Source organism: Epargyreus clarus, unplaced genomic scaffold (genome assembly GCF_041222505.1).
Source record: "Epargyreus clarus isolate Ecla_fem2 unplaced genomic scaffold, WU_Ecla_fem_2.2 ptg000007l, whole genome shotgun sequence".
In the NCBI taxonomy this organism is placed as follows: domain Eukaryota; kingdom Metazoa; phylum Arthropoda; class Insecta; order Lepidoptera; family Hesperiidae; genus Epargyreus; species Epargyreus clarus.
The window spans coordinates 25,459,881-25,482,182 of NW_027332215.1; the positions used below are offsets into that span (position 1 = coordinate 25,459,881).

At 34.3% G+C, this 22,302-nt stretch overlaps 1 protein-coding gene across 3 annotated transcripts in view; it reads left to right on the forward strand.

Annotated features, from left to right (window-relative positions):
• Positions 1–22,302, forward strand: part of LOC140743732 (uncharacterized) — a 180,270-nt gene that overhangs the window by 126,574 nt on the left and 31,394 nt on the right. For all 3 annotated transcript variants that reach the window (XM_073075255.1, XM_073075253.1, XM_073075254.1), the window contains exon 7: positions 791–967. In XM_073075255.1, the coding sequence (XP_072931356.1) occupies positions 791–967 (177 nt within the window). The remainder of the gene's footprint in view (positions 1–790; positions 968–22,302) is intronic.

Here is a 22,302-nt window from a genome sequence, read left to right on the forward strand (position 1 = left end):
AGGATTCTACCACCTACCTTCAGTAGGAAATAGTAAATATTATTCATATAAATTATTCAAGTACGGAGGCAGGCAGGCAAGTTTGATGTATGTAGCGTAGTATATGTCGATGGTAGTACCCACATACAAAAAGTTGAAAGATTTATTTATGAATAAATTTACCTCTTTTAGTGCGGTAGCGAGGTAATTTTTGAGTAAAAGTGGAGTGAGGAAACGTCCACTTTCTTGTGAAAACTTTTCGTTTTTGCACTTTGCTTCTGCGGCCGAGCGCTTTTTGGTAAAGTAACTGGCGTTTCTTATGTATACTCGTATTGAACGGCATTAAGCCGTCATTTTTTTAGCTTCTTTCTACAACAACGACAACACTAAAGTAAAACTCTTCCGTTGTTTGGTTAAAATCAAGAAACTACCACTGTAATAATTTTGTAATTTAACGTCATTTCGACACGTGGATAAGTTACCAAAACCATATAGAAAATTAGTTCTATTTGAAGTCTACACCTACAAAATCATATTTTTATACGATATCTTTATATGGGAGGTATAAATACGGCATTACACATTGCATAGAAGAATTATTTTTTGTTTGCACACGCTTGACACTCTGATTTGAACTAAATGGATGCTCAAGTTGGTAATTTGACTTAAGAAATCTTTCAATGAAGTGCATTAAATACAAATTCGGTTGTTTTACCAAATCATACTCCTTTTATAATGCAGATATCGCAGACGCATATACGCCATAATTACTTTTAACACAATAAATTTAATTCAAAACCTTTTCATCCAGAACACATCGGTGTTGGAGAATCACCACTGGCGCTCGGCGGTGTCCTGTATCCTGGAGAGCCGCGTGCTGGCCCACGTGCTCGTGGACTCGACCCGCAAACAGCTCGTCGAACAGATATCGTCGCTCATCCTCGCTACCGACATCACCAGGCAGCAGGAGTATCTAAGCCGCTTCAAGGTAAGTCGTATGCGGGTTGGATGATGGATTTCAGGTAAGTGGACCACAGCACAGATCTGACAGTGTGTAGCTCTGTATACTGTGTAGTATACTTTCAACACAGAACAAATAGAAATACTACTTACATTTTTTATAAATCATGATTTTGAAAATTATTTCTTCAATTAAGTCTGAGTACCATAATGGAAAACAAACCTATTTCATTTGCTCTACATAGAATTAAAATCTTCTCCGCCATCTTTTTCATAATACTTTTGGTCTCATCTTATTAAACGAAGATGACGAAAGTAGATACAAACAAGTCTTTCAGAACTTTAATTTGCTTTATAACCAACAGTTTATTCGTTATCTAGTCGATTAATTGTCCACAATGATGTCAGGACGAAGTTTAAAATGGTGGAGTTAAACTTTAAATTAAACGGATCTTAGGCATTATTAATATTTAAAATCTTAATAGATACTTACCAACAGTACAATTTCAGTTTAAAGTAATAGATTACCACACTGTATTGGCTAATCAGACACCTAATTCTATTATAATTGATTTTATACTTTTTAATAAAGCGAAATATCTTTAAAAAATAAAGACTTAAAGTAACATATCCAGGTAAAAGTACACTTGGTTTGATTCTTCCTCAGGCAAACGTTTAATATTTTCATAAAAAAAAACTATTAAACCCATATCGTTTTCGTAATAGTAGTAAGTAGTAAGTAGTTATTCGTAGTAGTTCCGTAGGAAAAATCATAAAACGGAACCCTTATAATCTCACTCGTGCGTCACTTTTCATCCAGAATATACTGTATGAATTTATAATAAATTATTTATGATTAGTATATGACACAGACAAATAATAAAGAAGTTACTTATGCAATTACCGTACGAATAATAAATAAGTTAGCCGTCCGGTGCCCGTACTAATATATGAAGCCTATTTTTTAACATACTCACTTCGATATAAAATAGATTTTATTAACCGCATTAAACAGATGGGTGAACACTTTCCCTAATTTGGATGTATGACTATACATTTTCAGTTGGTAAAAATATTTTCCCATACATTACGTATCGAAGAACGATTTTTTTACATTTCCAGTGTTAAATTTGTACGGAACCCTCTCCACGCGAGTTTAACTCGCGTTTATTAGGTTTATTATTTGTCAATGCGCTTTGTGGGTATTACAGAGACTTACAGTAATAATAAAAGGTTTAAGTAGGAAATGGCAGCGCCAATCAGAAAATTACTTCAAAGAGCCCAAGCCATTCAATTCTGACTCGTTTTTTTTCTTTTCACTGATATTACGAAGCTCACAATGGGATTATTAAAAAAATCCTTACAATTATAAAACCCTTTCAATTGTACGCGCGTTTCTCGTTTTTTTTTTTTATTTTATTTACGTAGGTAAATGTTTTTAGCAAGTATTATATTCATAACTGCTTTGATGAGCGGTAAGTAAAATGTATAGCGTTTATCAAAGTAGGCGAAGAACCCGATGAATTATCGTTTTTAAGCTTAATTGGTTATGAGATATTTTTTACATTATTTATTCCTAAATCTTTCTCGACAAAAAGTATACACGATTCAAAGTCAATTAATGGTAATAGCATGGTAACGAAAATTTTAAAAGACGTTTTATATTATGTATCAGATCTGCGGCCCTGATCGAATCAAGAATCGCTCTGATTGAATGAAGGATACATACTTGCCCGAGGCGCTCCTACTTATGCAGCTGCTACTTATATAGATAGACTGCATGGTTGCGTGCTACTTGTATAATCTTTGCTTTACAGAAATCCAGCTCTATATTCGTTTATAGTGCAGTGATAGCCTAGTGGTTAAGACACTCGGCCTCTCGATCGAGGGGTCCGAGGTTCAAATCCCAGGCACGCACCTCTGATTTTCAAATTTATGTGCGTATTAGAAATTAATTATCACTTGCTTAAACGGTGAAGGAAAACATCGTGAGGAAACCTGCATACCTGAGAGATTTATAAAAAAAAATCTCAAAGGTATGTGAAGTCTACCAATACGCACTTGACCTGCGCGGTGGACTATGGCCTAATCCTTCTCAATCTGAGAGGAGACCCGTGCCCAGCAGTGGGACAGTAATGGGTTGATGATGATGATGATTCGTTTCCTAAAACTTTTCTCTGTTATCTGACATTTAGGGTACTAAGACATTTGCTACTTAGGTATTTTGATAGAATTAAAGCGTGTGTCTACTTTTTTAAATTACAATTTATTTTTATTTTTAATAGCTGGATAAAATATACTTAAAAAAACTATTTGGTAGCAACGATCCCAATTAAAATTTACGTAAAGTATTAAATAAAGTTCCTTTTTCGAATAAAAGAGCCGAACCGTTGGCGTAGATCACAAAATTAATTAGTGTCTCCTTAAAAGTATGACAACCCCCATGATTTACTAAAAGTTACCCACCCCGCTAATGTTTCGAAGTAGCTCAAACTATGGTTTTCTTGAATGGCGTTAACCATTTTGCACTTACTACTGATTATTAATAGCAGTGTTAAGAGCGCAATACTCTCTAATTTTTAGATGTAATTGGATAGAAACACTTACGCATGGCGTTCCAACTTAGTCCTTGTCCGCGTCTGTGGCCTCGGCTCGGACTTCGATTTCTTTTTTGAGATAACAGGTGTTTATTATTCTGGACAGTAATTGTATGATTTATTACTTATATTTGAACCTAAAGTACCTACTTGTATACTTGTCGTATATTGCTCAGGGAACAATAGATAAGGAGCAATCGATTGTTTCAAGTAGTATCGTAGCATACTTTACTGTCTATGTTGTTTAGATTTTTGAGACAGAGATTAACATCTACTATAATAAATTCAATTATGTCTTCGAAGCGGAATCTCTATTCTATCGTGATCGGAAACGCTATTCTATCGTGAACTGAAGTCACGTAATAATTTAACTTCTGCAGACCTGGTGTGAATTATTCATCCCCTCATCGGTCTTTGTACGACCACCGCTGGATTAGACTCACCTAATTTGTGTCACTTTGACTGACCTGTACCTGTACATTAGCATTAGCCAGTGGGAGTCCGCTGTCCCCGTGGCTGAGATGAACCCAGCAACATTTCCCCGAATAAAAATCAAAACTCTCGTAAAGATGTCACTACACATGAAATTTACCCCTTATACTATTTTTTAAACAAAATGGGATACCTATACTTCGCAACAGTTTATATTGATCATAATTCACTTTTATACTTACTATTGAATTTTTACACTTAAACACTTATTATTGAAATTTGAAATACCATTATATTATTTTAATGACGAATACAAATGTAAACTTTCTCTTAAATACACGTATAATTGTATTTATTCCTAGGAAAGTTAAGATAAAAAGAGTTGCAGTGACATAATTAAACTATGTCTCGGTCTGAAAATTTTGTATTGCTTGCGAAACTGTGACTGAACTTATTTAAATACCTATACGGGTATTTAAATAAGTTCAGTCACAGTTTCGCAAGCACATTTTATTATTTTGTGCAACATCATGGTGTTTGCGACTAACACAAGTATTTAAATACAGATATAGCTAGATTTACACAAGAATTATCATTCGTGACAGAAAACGAATTTAAGAGATTTTGCTCAGGAGAATTCTATTTACTTTGTCTAGTTCGGTTCTTATTTGCGTTGAGGGGAAATGGCTACCAAGGAAATTCCGACAATCTATGTAGATCCCGTTGTGGTTACGAAATTTGATTGATGGCAAGTAGGTGCTTTTTTGTTTAAAGTAAACACATATTCTATTTATTTTTAACAAGGATAATAATAATACAATACTTTTATACATTTATGAGTGAGGTTTTTATTTAAAGTAATTTATATTTTTTTAAATATAGAAGTAGCAGACGAGAATACAGTCCACCTGATGGTAAGTGGCTACAGTCTTACGTAGATGTACCGATACCTCAAATGGCTAAGCTGGAATGCCTCGAAAAGAATGTCTTCCTTATCATACTCTTCAAACCAGAACACAGCAGCGCTTAAAACTGCTGTTGTTAGGCAGAAATAGGTGAGGCGGTAATGGTGTCGACCACCACCTTCAAAATATATATCATGATTCAGAATATGTACCATCCTTAACACATTTTTTCATTAGCTTGGGTTGTGTCTATGTATGTTTGTATGTAATGGAATCTTTGAACCCGATCTTTACCCACTTTGAACGGTCCGATTAATTTAAAATTGTGAACAAATATCAGAACCGATGAGAATACACGATTTTAATAATTTTATCCAATTCTCCTCATATTTTTTTTCATAATTTAACTTACAAGTCTCGTCCTCATTACATCAACAGTGAGGAAAAATACCATAATTTTGGAGTGAAAATCCAATTTGTGCCAATATATTTAACCACATTGAAAGCTTAGTGTTCGTTAAGTCGGTCGGAACCCGACATCAGAACCAGCCAGGGGCCTCCCGGCACCGTTTTCAGTCTATTAGATGTTTTAGAGAAATGTTACAAATTTTATTTTGTTATTTTTAATCTCATAGGTACATATTTGATGGAAATTATCTATTGTAGAGTCTTATCCATTTACTTCTAGTTTGAAGTGAACGAAGATATACGCTACTCCATCTTCTCCAAAATCTTTGATAAAGAGCTTGCGTCAATTGACATCTCTTCAATCTATTGTTTTGTAAATCCGCCAAGTTATATTCCGGTACCGATAATAAGTATTTGCCTACCAGAAAATGAGCTGGCGTTAAAACGACAAAACCATGTGGATGTTCCGTTACCGTACATAATGGTCTAAAGTTGAGAACTGCTTCCACCCTGGTAAATACAGTTTCAAGCTCTTCATAAGTTAAAACAAGTTCACCGATCACCCGTTTCAACAAAGTTATTGCTGACTTTACATCTTGTTCTTCATCAAATGTCTTCTTGCATATGTAACATTTGTCCCACATTCAAACGTAATGACATGTGAAAGACCCCGCCGAGAAGTAAATGTAGTTAATGCTACAAGAAAACCTTCCGTCGTCAAATCTTTGACTCTAAATGTACATTGTACAACCTTTGCGCAAGAACAAATAAAAACTCAAAAAGATATACACCATAAAGTTTAAGGATTCCTTAACCGCGATACCCCAATAATAAAAGAAAATCTTTAAAATAAAGAAAAGCAAAATCCGTTTGCCATGTGAAATACCCCGGTGGCATTCACCCTATCCGTAGGCAAAGAACCCATTAAATGTATCAATGATATACCAATTGACCAAAAAACAAAATAAAATATCCTACAACGAAAATAATAGACTTTTACCAATAAAAAAGAATTGAATTAATTAACAACATAAAAATATATCTAAAACCGTAAAACCGCTAAATAAAATTTACAACCTTTTTTTCCGAAATTTGTTTACCGCACGTCGTTTTTCCATGATAGAGAACCGTTTTCTCATCGATGAAAAAGAACTATTTACCGTAAACGTATCTGGTAAATATGGCAAACCTACCGCATATCGCCGTGTATCATCCCGGTGATGATAATTTTTATTATAAATTTTATGATCCAAATGTCTTGGATCCGCAATGACGCTAGGATTATCATTAGTGTCCCTAACTTTATGTACAAAATGGACCGATTCAACGTTTGTGAATGTTTGGCATACGTTAATATTCTGGGCACCTTCATCATTATTTACCGCGTATGAAAAACGCCCCGACAATACATAACCGAAGATAGTTTCCATAGCACAAGGCAAATCATTGTTTATTTTAATAATATCCCCGAGCATAACCTCTCCTAATAAATCTGCTCCGATTAAAATATCAACCTCCCGACTGAGGTACAAATATTCATCCGCAAGAGGCAAACCTTTGTAATGACTATAAATATGTTGAGGTAAATTATAACTAGGCAACTGATTAGTTATCTTATTTAAAATAGTAGCGGGAGCTACCAATAACGGTCGACGTGAAAACCGCGGCCGAATCCAAAATAACTACTGTTCACTACTGTTCACCAACACACAAGAATATACTTGCGAGCACGGAAATCCGAATTCCGGCTCGAAGTGACCAAAATGTAGAGTTTTAGGTCGCTGGTTGATCCGAAATATAATTTGGAATCCTTGTGCGCTAGTGACGATAGTGTAGGTGAATAAATGTATAAATACCGTAGAGTGGTGCGGTGCTCCCTTCGGCGACCGGTCGTTCGTGATGCACACACACTCGCGACTCCCAAATAGGTCCCCAGGACCCCCGTAATATACTATATAATTATATACGTCCCGTGACGAAATCCGAATACCGACTGTCCGTACAATGTGTGTTATGACAGAAACGTCAACTTTTTAATTTTTGAATTTACTCCTTTTATTTATAATCAGTATGTCGACCAGTTCTAAATACTGAACATCTATGGTTGTGTCTTTTTCTCCATTAATTGCAAAATGTTGGATAGACTGATTATATTAATAATGAGCGCTAAATGGAGAGTAATTTAACTTTTGTTGTTATGAAATTATGTAATATTAAAGATGTCAAACCTAATTCTTTTACATTTCTTTGTTTTCTATTAAACCGTAACGTATGGACAAGATTCATCGGCTTACTTTAATAATATCAACCCATTTAACCACCTCTGTACCGCGCTCGCTTTATCGTTTCAATTTTATACAATCAAAAACATGCTTGTTTATATACAATCATTAAATCACTCTACGCCGTCTTCTACGGATCTACGAAAAATGTCTACGAAAGGCTACGAGCGTTAACCCGCACTTAACGGGTAATTATTAAGTCCCATAATGTACGCAGTACTGCGGTCAACTATTATTATATACATTGATTCTAAAGGATTCCGGACTCGCAAATATAGTAAATACAGGGGCCGAAAGTTAATTACCGTACTCCTCCGAAACGACTTTACCGATTTTTACCTATTTTTTTATTTAGGTCTGGGCTACTATCTATTTTTCACACCCCTAAGTGACCTAAGTTCGTGGTAAAACCACCTTAACATTTTTTATTTATATGGTGACACAAAATTTTCCGGGTTAGCTAGTATTTCATAAAAATGCTTAAAATACAGTTTTAAAATATGTAATATTAAACACGTAGGTGTGGAACCGTTTGCCTGTGATCCGATTTAATTCGCGTGTGGACGATTATCCATAGTTCACTTCGGGTTTGGTACTTGTATTTTCTTCAATAACCAACATTTACCAAATTGATGTATTCTTTCTTACGTTGATTATGTCTCTTACAAATTAACCTGAAGAGTATTTACTATTATTATCATCCTTACGTACACTTCGAAATCATTTTGTTTTCAAGTACTAATCTTAATGGTTTCTTTTGGCCTTTATTCCCTGAAGACAAAATAATACCGAATAAATCGACATTCGGAAGACTTGCGTTAAGCCGCGTGAACACGAAATGAAACTTTATTCCGATATTTTCAATTTCACCAGATCTTACCGAAAAGAATACGCTATTAGTCATGCCTTTATTTTGACAAAGAAAATGGATTTACCTTCGATTATGTTGGACTCCTTTATGTTTACCCATAGATTAGTAAAGATACTTCGCCGCCTTGAAATTGAATGAAGCCACAAACGGCTTATTAGTAAGTTATTTTTTTGAATTCTTGACAAATAAAAACATTTTTAGAGAAAATTTACGAATAAATAACTAATACTGCGTAATTTACATAATAAATAAATAATTATTTCAAATATTTTAAGGGCATTTTAGCACGGAGACGTGGCAAAACTTTTACGCAACTATGTATTTCAATTTTCAAAACTGGGTACATTTTCTTGTTAGGAGTGAGTAATCTTTGCTAATCTATGTGTTAACCGTACTTACCATCACAATGTGTACTAGTCATTTTTATACATCCCATACGTCTATCAGAAAGGCTGGGAATAAGCCCAATAACAATGTTGTCTAAGGGCGTGGACTTAATTCCTATTAAAAGTCCGCAGAAACACTACTTCCGACCTCCTGGACTTAATAATTGCCCGTTCACACCAAACATTGTCACGCGTTGGCCCAGTGTGACCGTCAAATCCTATTCTAAGAATTACTTCGTACTGCAGTGGCCTACGCAAAGCAAAGCAGCGTGTTATCGGTTCGGTGTACATAAAAGTATTTATGAAACGAAAGCAGATAAAAGCGTAACGCTCCCTTATAGTCAGTATATGACAATATATGTAGTTTGAACACACGGTAATTTGTTATGTATCGGTTATTTAAAATGTTTTTAGTTAAATTATTTTAAAAGGTTCTGGACTCATAGCATTTGATCGACCACATTCCAACTTAGGCTTAGCACCGCTATATAATATGAGTATCATATTTGAGAAGATTATATTTGGACGGTAGTGACCAGGTATGGAAATAAATCGCGTCGCTATAGCATATTGAATGACTACACCTGCTAGCAACAATTTCAGAGCGAACTAGTAGTTTGACGCGGACTATACCAGCGGGTGGGCTAAGTGCGTTAGTTCTAATTCATAGAAAGGTCTAAAAAGAATTTAGTTCATGCTCTACCTATTCAAATTAACAGATCTCACATACAAAAAACATTGTGTAATAAATACCCTTTGGGCTGCAGGTTTCCATTAAATTTATAGTACCGTCAAAGTGAGTAATAATTAATTACTTATTACTCGTACCAATAACTAATCACGCTACGATTGCGTGGTATTGGATACAAAGAACACATGCGAGTAATATTGTAAGTCATCTGCTAGTTTACTCGATACATCAAAGGGTTTCAGCGTATTAATTAAATCACCTTTGAGGTTTACTTTGACATAATTAAGTTTCAGGAGTATAGAATTTCAGTGTTTTAGTACCACCGCCTGATTATACAATAATTATACATATTATACAAATACAAGCACTATATGGTAATGAATTGCAATGGCGTCTCAGGCGCAAGAAGATGCAATAGTAGAAAGAGATTAAGGATTATGCAGATATTATTCTGCCACAGAGAAAATAATTTAGTATTGGTTATTAGTATTGCTACTTATTGGGTTCAAAATTATACTCTGTTTCAAGTTGGAAGCAACCATGTACCCTGACAATAATTTTATTGAAATCGGTTAAGCGGCTTGGAAGATGGAAAAAGACCGTGTTGTACAAATGTAAACTTTATTTATAATAAAATATATTAAAATCATAATCGTCTAAAAGGGAAATTGGAGGATATATTCTCTCAAAAAATTTAAGGAGTTATTAAATACTTTGATAGGTATAATACGTAACCTTCATTTATCCATACTATAATGTGGTACAGTCTCCTATATCTCTTTACAGTATCGAATCCGAATACAGGCAACGTTTATTACATTAGGTATAGTAATTACAGAATTAATTTCCTTTAATTACCATTAGCTGATTGACACAGTTAGTAAGGGATTATTGTATGTATGCTGATCTATTGAACTTAATTAATTAATTCATTTTATAATTAATTAATATAATTAAAAATTAAATATAATTAATTATAATTAATTCTATTGTTTTCTATAGAAGTATTGTTTGTTTAATAAAATGCCAGTAAGTGGTATTAAGACAATATCTTTGCCGTAAAAGCTTGTTGTATAACAGAACTATATAATCTTTTAAAAACATTAAAATATATTGACTATTTCAAATGTTTGCGTCTGGCGAATATGCGTAAATATTACGAATTTTTTTTTTTTTTATAATCCACTCCTAACGGGGTTAAAAGGGGTTGAAAGCGTTTTTAGGGTTCCGTACCCAAAAGTTAAAAACTGAATTGTATTACTAAGACTTCGTTGTCTGTCCGTCTGTCACAGGGCTCTATCTACCGTAACACTTGAAATTTAGAGAATGCATAACGGTGGCCGCTATGACAAAACATGCTAAAACAAAATAAAGTTGAATATTAAAGGGAAACTCCATACAATAAACCGGTATTTTTCATTCTAACTGTTAAAGCGTAGGTACTGTAATCTGATTCATAATTAGATGTCCAAAATGTAAACAAAGAAATGTCATTGTCAACTGTATTATCTATTACTGTATGGACCATAGAAATATTATGCTAATATATCTATGGTATGGACCGAAATTGACGTAATATAAATCGACGTTCCCTACGTATAAAGCGACATGTCAAAAACGCAGGTTTACAGGAGAGCGTAATTAATGTGCAAACCACTCTAAAAATAATTCTCTATACAATTTTAAGAATATTTTTTTTATAATGTTGTTATAGCTTTCGAAACTTTGTACTAGTATTTTTAAATATTGATTTTTTTTATATTTACCAGAAAAACTGACAGATGACTGTTTCTACGTGAAAAGGCAAATAAAAGTATGCCAGACAAGTCTGAGATACAACTTTATACGTAGGAAACATGAAAACGGTATTGATATCTTACTCAGATTTTACATTGATATCCTACTTTTGTAGCTTAGAAAAACAATAACATTATTTTTGTGTTCTTACTTATTATTTATAGCGGAAAATATGCTTTTTAGACGTGATGTTAAGTTAGACATAATTTTGTTCCATTAATTTTATGTCATGGAAAATAAACAGATAAAGCGCAGGTCTCACTCAAAATCTTTTGTGATTGTTACAGGCGCAGGTGTTAAAGCACCGAATATTTCTACGAAAGTCGATATACAAGTAATTATGTTAATAAAGGCTTTGTAATGGGGAAAGGAGGCCCGTCACTCATTCTTTATAAAGGTTGAGTGAGAAACAAACATTACTCTGTTTAATCCATTCTTTATCAAAACATGTTATATATTGTTCATTTTTTTTTTGTATGTATAAAGTACCAAGTGAATAATAAGGTACTTTATATTAATTACAATCTAGCCTAATTGGAGACTAATGCGTAATTGTACGCTAACTTAAACTGCTAAATAATAATATAATGAAGGCGGCGTCCTCTAACACTGCACTTCTTTGTCTTATCAAATAAAGGAGTAGAAACATTGTTCTTGTGTTCTATAATGTTCTTTAATGTGTGTACTTATCACTATTTCAATAACACTACACTGTGTCACGTCACTAACTCAAAGGGCTTAGTCCTTTCGAGTCTTCTCACTAGGTCCGTCATATCAAGGAGCTGGATCGCCTCAATATTGACGTGATGATGAAGTCTTTTTTGATGACCTTCCGCATAAGTATTAATCACTTTTTTAATAAGTTCTACTTGAAGGTCCCGATGTAGATCTTCGTTTCTTATATACCAAGGTGCATTTGGAATACCCCTAAGTACTTTGTTTTGGAGCCTTTGTATAATATCTGAATTTCTCTTTTTGGTACAGCTCCAGAGTTGAATACCATATGTCCATACTGGCATTAGGACTTGTTTATATAACAATATTTTATTGTATATAGACAGCGAGGAGTGTTTCCCAAGCAGCCAATGCATGGCTCTGTATTTGAGCTCCAGCTCATCCCGTTTTTTCTTGACGTGAGCTTTCCAGCGCAGCTTCGCGTGAAGGGTCATGCCAAGATATTTGGTACTGTATTTGCGTGTGGTATAGGTGTATTATTGTTCATTTAACATTAAATATAAAGGAATTGTGGTACTTATATAAATTATTAAATAGTAAATTAAAAAGGTGTATTCAAATTAAGAATTGTATGGTTTATGTTTCCGCCACTTGATGGCGCTTCTGTATTTTTCCGTGTGTCAATGTCTGTCGTGAAAATTTCTTTGTAATTTAATGTCGTACTATATTTAATAAAAACGTTTATAAAATGGAAGTCTTACTCAAATCATTTATCGTATATTAGAAAACGAATAGGTTATGGGCCCAGGACGCTTTGAATAACGATTGGATGTGCGATATTGAGTAAAGAGCAATATATAAAGAAAAGTACGTGACGGAAAAAGTTAAAAAGGTGGTGTAAGCACAATTGCAAAATGGAGGTCACAAATTCCATGAAAATCGAAAAGTTCGATGGTAGAAACTTTAAGCAATGGAAATTCCAGATTAATTGTGCTTTGCGGGCAAAAGGTTTGAATATAAATACTCCAAAACCATCAGAAGCTGCCGCACTAGTACAATGGAACAAAGACGACGGGATGGCTATGTTCATTTTGACATCGTCAATGGATCTGAATCAGATTTCTTTGATTGAGAATTGTGAGACAGCTAAAAGTGTGATGAATAAATTGGAAGCTGTTTATGAACATAAATCTGAATTCAACAAGATGATGGTCCATGAAAAATTTTACCAATATACTTATTGTTCAAGTGATACAATGGCACAACATGTCTCAAAGGTAGAAAGCTTAGCTAAAGATCTCAGAGAATGCGGTGAGAAGTTGAGTGATACGGCCGTTATAACTAAAATATTGAGTACATTACCGCCCACATACCGTTCATTGCGGCAAGCGTGGCTCTCGCTCGATTCAGATTGTCAAACTATCCAAAATTTGACATCGCGATTAATCGATGAAGAAGCGAGTCTAGTTACTGATACCAACAATGAGACAGCCTTAGTGACAACTAAGAAAAATCCAAGGCAAGTTAAACAATATGCGAAGCCAAAATATAGCACTCCAGATGATGCAAATAAACAAAGTCATAGATTTGTGTGTTACAACTGTAATAAAAGAGGACACTTTGCAAGAGACTGCAGAGCACCCAAGAAATCTGTTCATAAGAACCAAGAGCAAAATAATATGTTAGCATTTAATGCGGAAAATGTTTCATATGTAAATGACAATGACATATGGATATTAGACAGCGGGCATCAATGCATATGACATATAGACGTGAATTCTTTTGTGAATTAAATGAATATCTCAGTCATGATAAAAATAAAATAGTGAAGCTAGGAAACAAACAGAATATTGAAGTTTGTGGTGAAGGAACAATTTTAATTAAAAGAAAGGTAAAAGGAAAATGGGAAGAAAGTATATTAGAAAATGTACTTTATGTGCCGGAGTTAAGGAAAAACTTATTCTCTGAAGGAGCAACGACCAGAAAAGGTTATGTAATATTGAAAAATAATAACAATGCTCTAATAATGAAGGATAATGTAGTGGTCATGTGTGCTTATCTGAAACAAAACAATCTTTATGAGTTGCAAGTGAAGACAGTTATTCAAGAAAGTTGTAATATGGTACAGTCAGATATCAAAATATGGCATGAGCGTTTAGGGCATTTGAACATTAAAGAACTTCAGAAAATGAGCAAGTCTGGAGCAATTCCTATACCATTGACTGGAGACAATAACTTTATTTGTGGAGCGTGTCAGTATGGTAAACAAGCAAGGTTGCCGTTTCAGAAATCCAAAAGAGCCCAAGCCGAGGAAGGTGATATAGTATACAGTGATGTCTGTGGTCCCATAGAGGAGGCGTCAGTATCAGGAATGCGCTATTTTGTTTTATTTAAGGATGGAGCCACGAGTTATCGCCACGTTTATTTTCTGAAGCACAAAACTGAAGTACTAGAATGTTTTATAAAATACAATGCCATAGTAAATAATAGATTTAAACACGATGTGCGCATCCTACATACAGATAATGGTCGTGAGTATGTAAACCATGATTTTAAGCATTTCTTAGAAAGAAAAGGGATAAAGCATGAATGTACTGCTCCTTATACACCACAGCAAAATGGTAGGGCTGAAAGAGAATTACGTACAATAATGGAAAGTGCAAGGTCTATGTTATACGCCAAAGATGTCCCTATGAATTTATGGGCTGAAGCTGTCAATTGTGCTGTCTACTTATTAAACAGAAGTTCATCTAGTCAAACAATTGATGTATCGCCATATGAACTGTGGTATAATGAAAAACCAAGTTTGAATCATGTAAGAATATTTGGTTCTATAGGATATGTCCATGTTCCTAAAGAAAAGAGAAAGAAATTAGATAAGTAAAGTTCTAAAATGATACTAGTAGGATATGATGAAGAAAATTACAGAATGTTTGATGAGAGTACAAAAAAGATAGCTGTATCAAGAGATGTAAAGTTTGATGAGCACAGTACCCTAAAGGAACCCAATAAAAATTATGTTAAGATACATGTTAATGGACGTGATATAGATAAACAGGTTCCGTTGTCTTCTCGAGAAAATTTAACAGATGAACCTGATAAAAATCAAATTTCATCAGACGAAAATATGGAGAGTGCTGATGATGAATATGATGTTACATATAATCCACCTCGGGATATTACTATAGAAGAATTTAGTAACATAAATCTAAGACCTCGTAGAAATAAAAATATGGAAGTAAATCTCACTGAAGTAGACATACCAGATACTTATGATGAGGCAGTTAATGGAAATAACAGAGAAAATTGGAGGAAAGCAATAGAAGAGGAGTTAAGATCGCACGAGGAAAACAATACTTGGACAATAACAGACAGAACAGAAAAGAAACCAATAACAAGCAAATGGGTATTCTGTCTTAAGAAAAATAAGAAAGGAGAAATAGAAAGGTACAAAGCTCGTTTGTGCGCCCGCGGTTTTACACAAGTGAAGGACATAGATTATAAAGAAACATTTTCGCCTACTACTAGGTATGACTCTATCAGATTGGTATTGAGTATAGCAGCAAGAGACAATTTAAATATAGAAAAGTTCGACGTTAAAACTGCTTTTCTGTATGGGGACCTGATGGAAGAAATTTATATGGAGATTCCACAAGGTATTAAGGTTGAGTCATCGAAAGTATGTAAGTTGAACAAATCTTTATACGGTCTTAAACAGTCTTCTCGATGTTGGAACAAAAAATTTACTCACTTTTTAACAAGTTACGGTTTCAAATCATGCTATTCCGATAATTGTGTTTTTGTAGGATATTTTAATAACATTAAAGTTCTGTTGATTATATTTGTTGATGATGGATTATTATTGTCAAGTAATAAAGAAATTCTATCTGTAATATTAAAAGATTTAAGAAAGAATTTTGAAATAAAAGTATTGAGCTTTAGTAGTTTTGTTGGCATGGAAATAGAGAAAACACAAAGCTGTATAACAATAAATCAAAAATGTTATATAGAAAGTATAATAAATAGGTTCAATATGTCTGAAGCTAAAAGTTGCACTACACCAGTAGATATGAATGTACAGTTATCTAAAAATAATAATGAAACTGTTATTAATTTTCCATATAGGGAAGCAGTGGGAGCACTGTTATTTTTGACTTCAGTGTCTAGGCCAGATATAGCTTATGCAGTAAATCTTGTAAGTAGATATGTGAGTAATCCAGGAGCTATACATGTAAATGCTGTAAAACGTATTATACGTTATTTAATTGGTACAATAAATATGTCTATTGTATATGGTACCAATACCGAGTTAGTTGGATACTCAGATTCTGACTTTGCAGGTGATTTAGACTCTAGAAGATCCACTACTGGATACATATTTTTAATGAATGGTGGTCCTGTCACTTGGAATAGCCGAAAGCAAAATACAGTAGCACTGTCAACGACAGAATCTGAGTACATGGCTGCTAGTGATGCTGCAAAAGAAATATTATGGCTAAAACAATTTTTAATTGATATAGGTGAACTGGAATATCCTGTAACATTGTATGTAGATAATCAAAGTGCAATTAAATTAATACATAATCCAGTTTTTCATAAGAGAAGTAAGCACATTGATGTGAGATACAATTTTATTAGAGAAAAGGTTGAAAATAGGATAATTAATGTAAACTATGTTGAAAGTTCACATCAACTAGCTGATTTTCTTACAAAGGCCTTATCTGTTAACAAGTTTAAATGTATTAGAGATAGAGTATTAAGTACACCTTCTTAATTTAAGTGGGAGTATTAAATAGTAAATTAAAAAGGTGTATTCAAATTAAGAATTGTATGGTTTATGTTTCCGCCACTTGATGGCGCTTCTGTATTTTTCCGTGTGTCAATGTCTGTCGTGAAAATTTCTTTGTAATTTAATGTCGTACTATATTTAATAAAAACGTTTATAAAATGGAAGTCTTACTCAAATCATTTATCGTATATTAGAAAACGAATATAAATGTCTGACACAATTTCCAAATTCAGGTTGCGATCACAGTCCTTAAACTATGTATTTTTTTAGTATTTATTATCGTATCAGCGATGGAAGTTAATAGTGTTAATACATTATGACACTTTGAACCGTCTAACTACGAGTATTACGGTTTTGTAGATATAGCTAAAAACGACGTAGAAAACTAAGGTAATGATGAGTTTCACCCCATAACTCACAGAATCCATGTTAAGACAATATTCATATTAGGGTATAAAATAACGCAACGAAACATTCTTTCAAATGCTTCAAATAACGCGCGGACAAATAAACTTATATAGCGGTCAAATATAGAACCTCCTATTTTGAATCAGTCAGTTTGAAGGTGGTAGAAACCTTTGTGGTTCGACTCCGGCGGCACCACCGCCGCACCTATTTCTACCTAATAACAGCAGTGTTAGGCGACAGGAGACATACTTTTCCGAGGCGTTCCAGCTTAATTCCAGCTTAGTAGCGGTAGCGGCGCATCTGTGGCCGACCACAGGTAGGAATATCTAATACTATCTGGGGTTGATTACGGATGTCCATAGGCGGCAGTAGCCACTTACCATCAGGTGGACTGCATGCTCGTCTGCTACTCCTATACAATAAAATAAAAATAAATAAGTTAAATACCGTTGGTACTATTGTATGTGCTAATTCCCGCCAGGTCTAATAGTCGAAAATATAAGCCAAGCGTTCGTACCGTACCGACCTTTCGGCTTGACACCCACTTATCAATGTATCTCGGCCACCGAAGAAAACTTATACAAAAAATCACGCCAAAGAATATCTTACGGAATGTTAATACGTTCGAAAATAGCGTGGCTGCTAAAAATAAACGGCACGCTAGATTTTTACTACACGGTCTATTTTAAATGTTACAATGGGGTCGTCGAAGACTTATTGCTTCTCATCTAGCTTTGTGCGAACACTTGCGTCTAACCTATATACTGATTTGGATTTGCTTGAGATTGTAGTGCGGATTTTTTTCACTCGGTTTCTTGATAGTATTTTAAAAATGGTTTAATTTTACAAGTTTCATGATAGGTAATATGATAGTAAACATATTTATTACTTTTTGTGGTTTTGTGGTACTATATGCATTTACATGTCTTATTCGTATGTAAGAAGTGGAGATGAGAACGATTCAGGGTTACATTAAGGTGTTACGCAGGCAATTAACCATCTCCAGCAGTAGCTCCTCAAAAGTAAAAAAAAATCTAGGATAGCCAATATATTTAGCCATAGATTTAAACATATTTTTATTTAATATCGGTTAGTATGGACCGACTTTGGAAGTAATCAAATTTCATTATTTGGCTACATTTTATCCTCATTATATCTTGTATAGTCCGCGCCAAACTGCTATTCTGCTCCGAATATAGAGATGAATCGCGTCGCCTTAGCAAATTGTATGAGAACACTAGCTTGCAACTACTTCAGAGCGGACTAGCAGTTTGGCGCGGACTATACTTGGGTAAAATTGCAATGCCCTTCGAGCACGGCACTCACACTCGCAGATCCTTGAAGGGAAGACCATGTCATCATATGACACCTCTATTAAAATGTAATTTAGTTTAATATATCGGAAATGTTTAGTTGGTTTGACTTTATCAAATTAAGCCGGAAATTGTGTATGTCAATCGGCTGTCATATCATCACAATAGGGCTGTATCGCTAACGGCGTTGTTATATCTCATTATGGTCAAAATTAATTAATAATTACAGTATATTAAATATACGTGTTTGCACAAAATATAGCAGATTTTACTGTGGCTGAATTACAGGCCATATTAATCCCAAAGCTGGTTTGCTAATATTTGGTGGGAAATTGTGTTCTTAGTTTATTTTGTCGAACAAAGCGAAGATTTTACCGTTTCATGTTACAAGTTAAGTAAGGTCGCAGCTTCTTTCGTAAAAAGCCACAGTTAGTGATTGTACACGAGAACATAATGTATCAAATCTTTTGTGAGGTATAGAACGTTAGGAAAGAAGTCATTGAGCTGTAATTGAATTTATTAAAATTAATTCAATCAGTCTATTTTTATATGAAATACGACAGCTTTTGAAGGCATTCCAGTATCAAAAAGTGGTTTATGAAATTAAGTAACATATAGTAGGGGAGCTTAAGAGGGGCTTTCGAGAGTGACTCGAGCGTGGCAGATTAAGATATGGGAGATGCTTTACACCCTGTAGTGTATCCTTCACTGTATATATGAGCTTTCTATTTTCTTCAAACTTAAGGAAAAGGCAAATGTTTAGCTAAATGCATTAGTACATACATCCTCATACTATATTTTTTTCAAATCGTCAGAATAAGAAAACCTCTCTACTAAATCGTTAGATTAATGGATATGATAACTAAAACATTAAGCTCTCATTGCCTGTATAGTAATCTAACGCGCTCAGGTATACCAAGATAGCGTTTTTTTTTTTTCATTTTCAAAAAGTCACTTTGATCTTGCGTCTCATACGAATCTTCCAGTCTTTTAAGTGGCAGCTTTGTTTGTGATCAAAATCCCCTCTGAATATCTAATGCGCTGGAGTAATTATTTTTCTCCATTTTTAACACTCATACTACTCTACACCCACGCAAACCGGCTGATTAAGATTCCAGCAGAGACATGAGGACTATATGCACTATCACTAACGTGCCGCGCTCGAGTATTTCCATCTGACTCATTTTTGACATTGTTGAAACCCTCGAGAAGCTCTTCCCTCCTGAAATGGAAAACATCATAACCTTTTCTTCATTCGAACATCTAATGTACACAAACAATCGGTCTCGATGACGCTCGAATGCCACACATTTAGCATCATGGGCTCCCCTTCTACTAATACAGATCAACTGGAGTAAAATAGTTGATTTAGATTTATTACATCTTTCTTATCTATGACCGTTGTCGATAGTCGATATTCGGGCTGTCGCACGTCTGTTAGCTTACTGGTGCGGTGATGGAAATTATTAATTCTGTTGTATGAAAATAATTGATTTTAATTGTTGTGTTAGAGTAACTATGAATCAAATAAATTAGGTTCGAATTACCTTGAATGTTTTTTTTTATAATATAGGCGTAGCAGACGAGCATGCAGTCCACCTGATGGTAAGTGGCTACTGCCGCCCATAGACATCTGTAATCAACCCCAGATAGGATTAGATATTCATACCTGAGGTCGGCCACAGATGCGCCGCTACCCCTGAGGACTAACGCCTCGGAAAAGTCTGTCTCCCTTACCACACCCTTTAATACGGAACATAGCAGCGCTTAGGCGCTTAGTGTTAGCACTGCTGTTATTAGGTAGAAATAGGTGTGGCGGTGGTGCCGCCGGAGTCGATTCACAAAGGGTTCTACCTTCAATCAAACAGTTCTTCTTCAATCAGTTATTTGTGGCTGGGTATTATGTATATACCTGAAAATATACCTGACTTGTTGCCGTAAAGTGTTTGAAGACTTGACCTGCGACGGAAGGAAATAATCTGGAAAAAACTGAATAATAGGCAGTTGCAGCGGTCATCCATCCAATAACTGACCGCGCTGAATATTCTACCACAGTGGGTATTCCAAATTTTAGATGTTTCACGTGAATTCCATAATAATACATTTACCATACGTACTGTTAGTCAGTATGCAGTAGGTAAACGCCAAAATAGAATATTCTAAAATAAATAGTTTTTTGTAATAGCTCTCTTTAAATATTTACGCAATAAATAAAATTTGCGTTGGCACCTTCTCTCATAACGTTAATAATAATTTACATGTTATTCAGTAGAAAATTAAAGAAGCGCTGAAATACAATCTAATTTATACAAGTTATGTCAGTTGGCCTTGGTTAGTGATCAAAGTATGCGTGTAGTACTAAGTGATAAGCGTTACTTTAGACCCCTCCCTGTCCCACTGCTGGGTACAATTCTCGTCATAAAAATATTAGATTTTACTTTCAAGTGTACGAGACAAGTACAGTTTGATGGAATTCCAACACCTTTGTAAACATTATGGAAAAGTTTCCAACATGTAAAGTTACATGTGAGGAAAACCTCAAGGTGTTCTCGTTTCTGTTTAATATATATTAATATTATTTTTTCCTTTCTTTTCTTGTTATTTTTCTTTTCTTTTCTTATTATTTATTGTAGGCGTATCGCGGGTCTATAAAAAGTAGCTAGGAGGATTATGAATAAGCAATTATAGCAATATTTCATTCAAACCGATCTGATCTATCAAAAGCTTGTTTTTTCTGTTCAATGATCGAAAGTTAATTCGATAATAAGTGAAAGAATAAGACTATTTCTGGAACCAATCTACCACTTTTATTATTCCTGCGCAAAATATAACTCAAACGTCACAGCCTTCTTTTTCTTTTTTATGCTAACTCATACAATCGTACTAACCAGTATAAGCGTTTATCGAAAACTGATAAATTGAGACATTTTTTCTATGCTGACACCGCATAACATATTGATTTTTGCAGTTTGCTTTGCTGTCTTACGAATTTTCCATCAGGACACGTGACCTGACGCAAGTTTAACATTTCCCCCCACTACCAAAAAGTGCAGAACGCCGCTAAAGAAGATATCACTTTAAATTCAAATAAGCATTGTAAATAGGCGAGGCCATTAATATAATCTGCCAATTGCATACCTACAACCTTCGTGGGAATACAAATTATATGACTAGAAATTAATGTGAGCTGGTTTTAATAAACGTGTTCAAAAATGTTTTCAAAGTCATCTTATAATATGTATACTGACTAATCGGATCACGGTTGCTAAAATATTTTTGTCGTTTACTCATAGCATATTGTAGATATCAATTTATATGTATACTATAAATATCCACCGCATGTACGCGCGTAGATAATAATAATGCTACATCCTTGACGCATGTATCAAGTAAAAATAAATGGCAAGGTGACTTCTTTTTTCAAAATATTGAGCGTAACGGAATTAAAATTAACGACACGCCGGCTTAGTCTCAGGTACTTGTAAGTATATCCTGTAAGTGAAAATATCAGAGAATATATATTGATCCTGAAACTCGTTACACTGGTTCAAAATAAAGATGATCGTTTAACACTATCATAACGTTTACATATACAATATACATATTATATATACATCGTAATAACCGAATAAATGTTTCTTTCTTTCTTTCTTAATTCTCACGATACTCTGTTAAATATCTATCTTATACGAGTAATCTTTACCTATATTTGTTTTAAGACCGAACTCAGTAAAACGTACTCGTTGACAGTAATTAAATAAGTTCGTATAGTCTGATAAAATATACTTATTGTGTAATGTACGGTATGT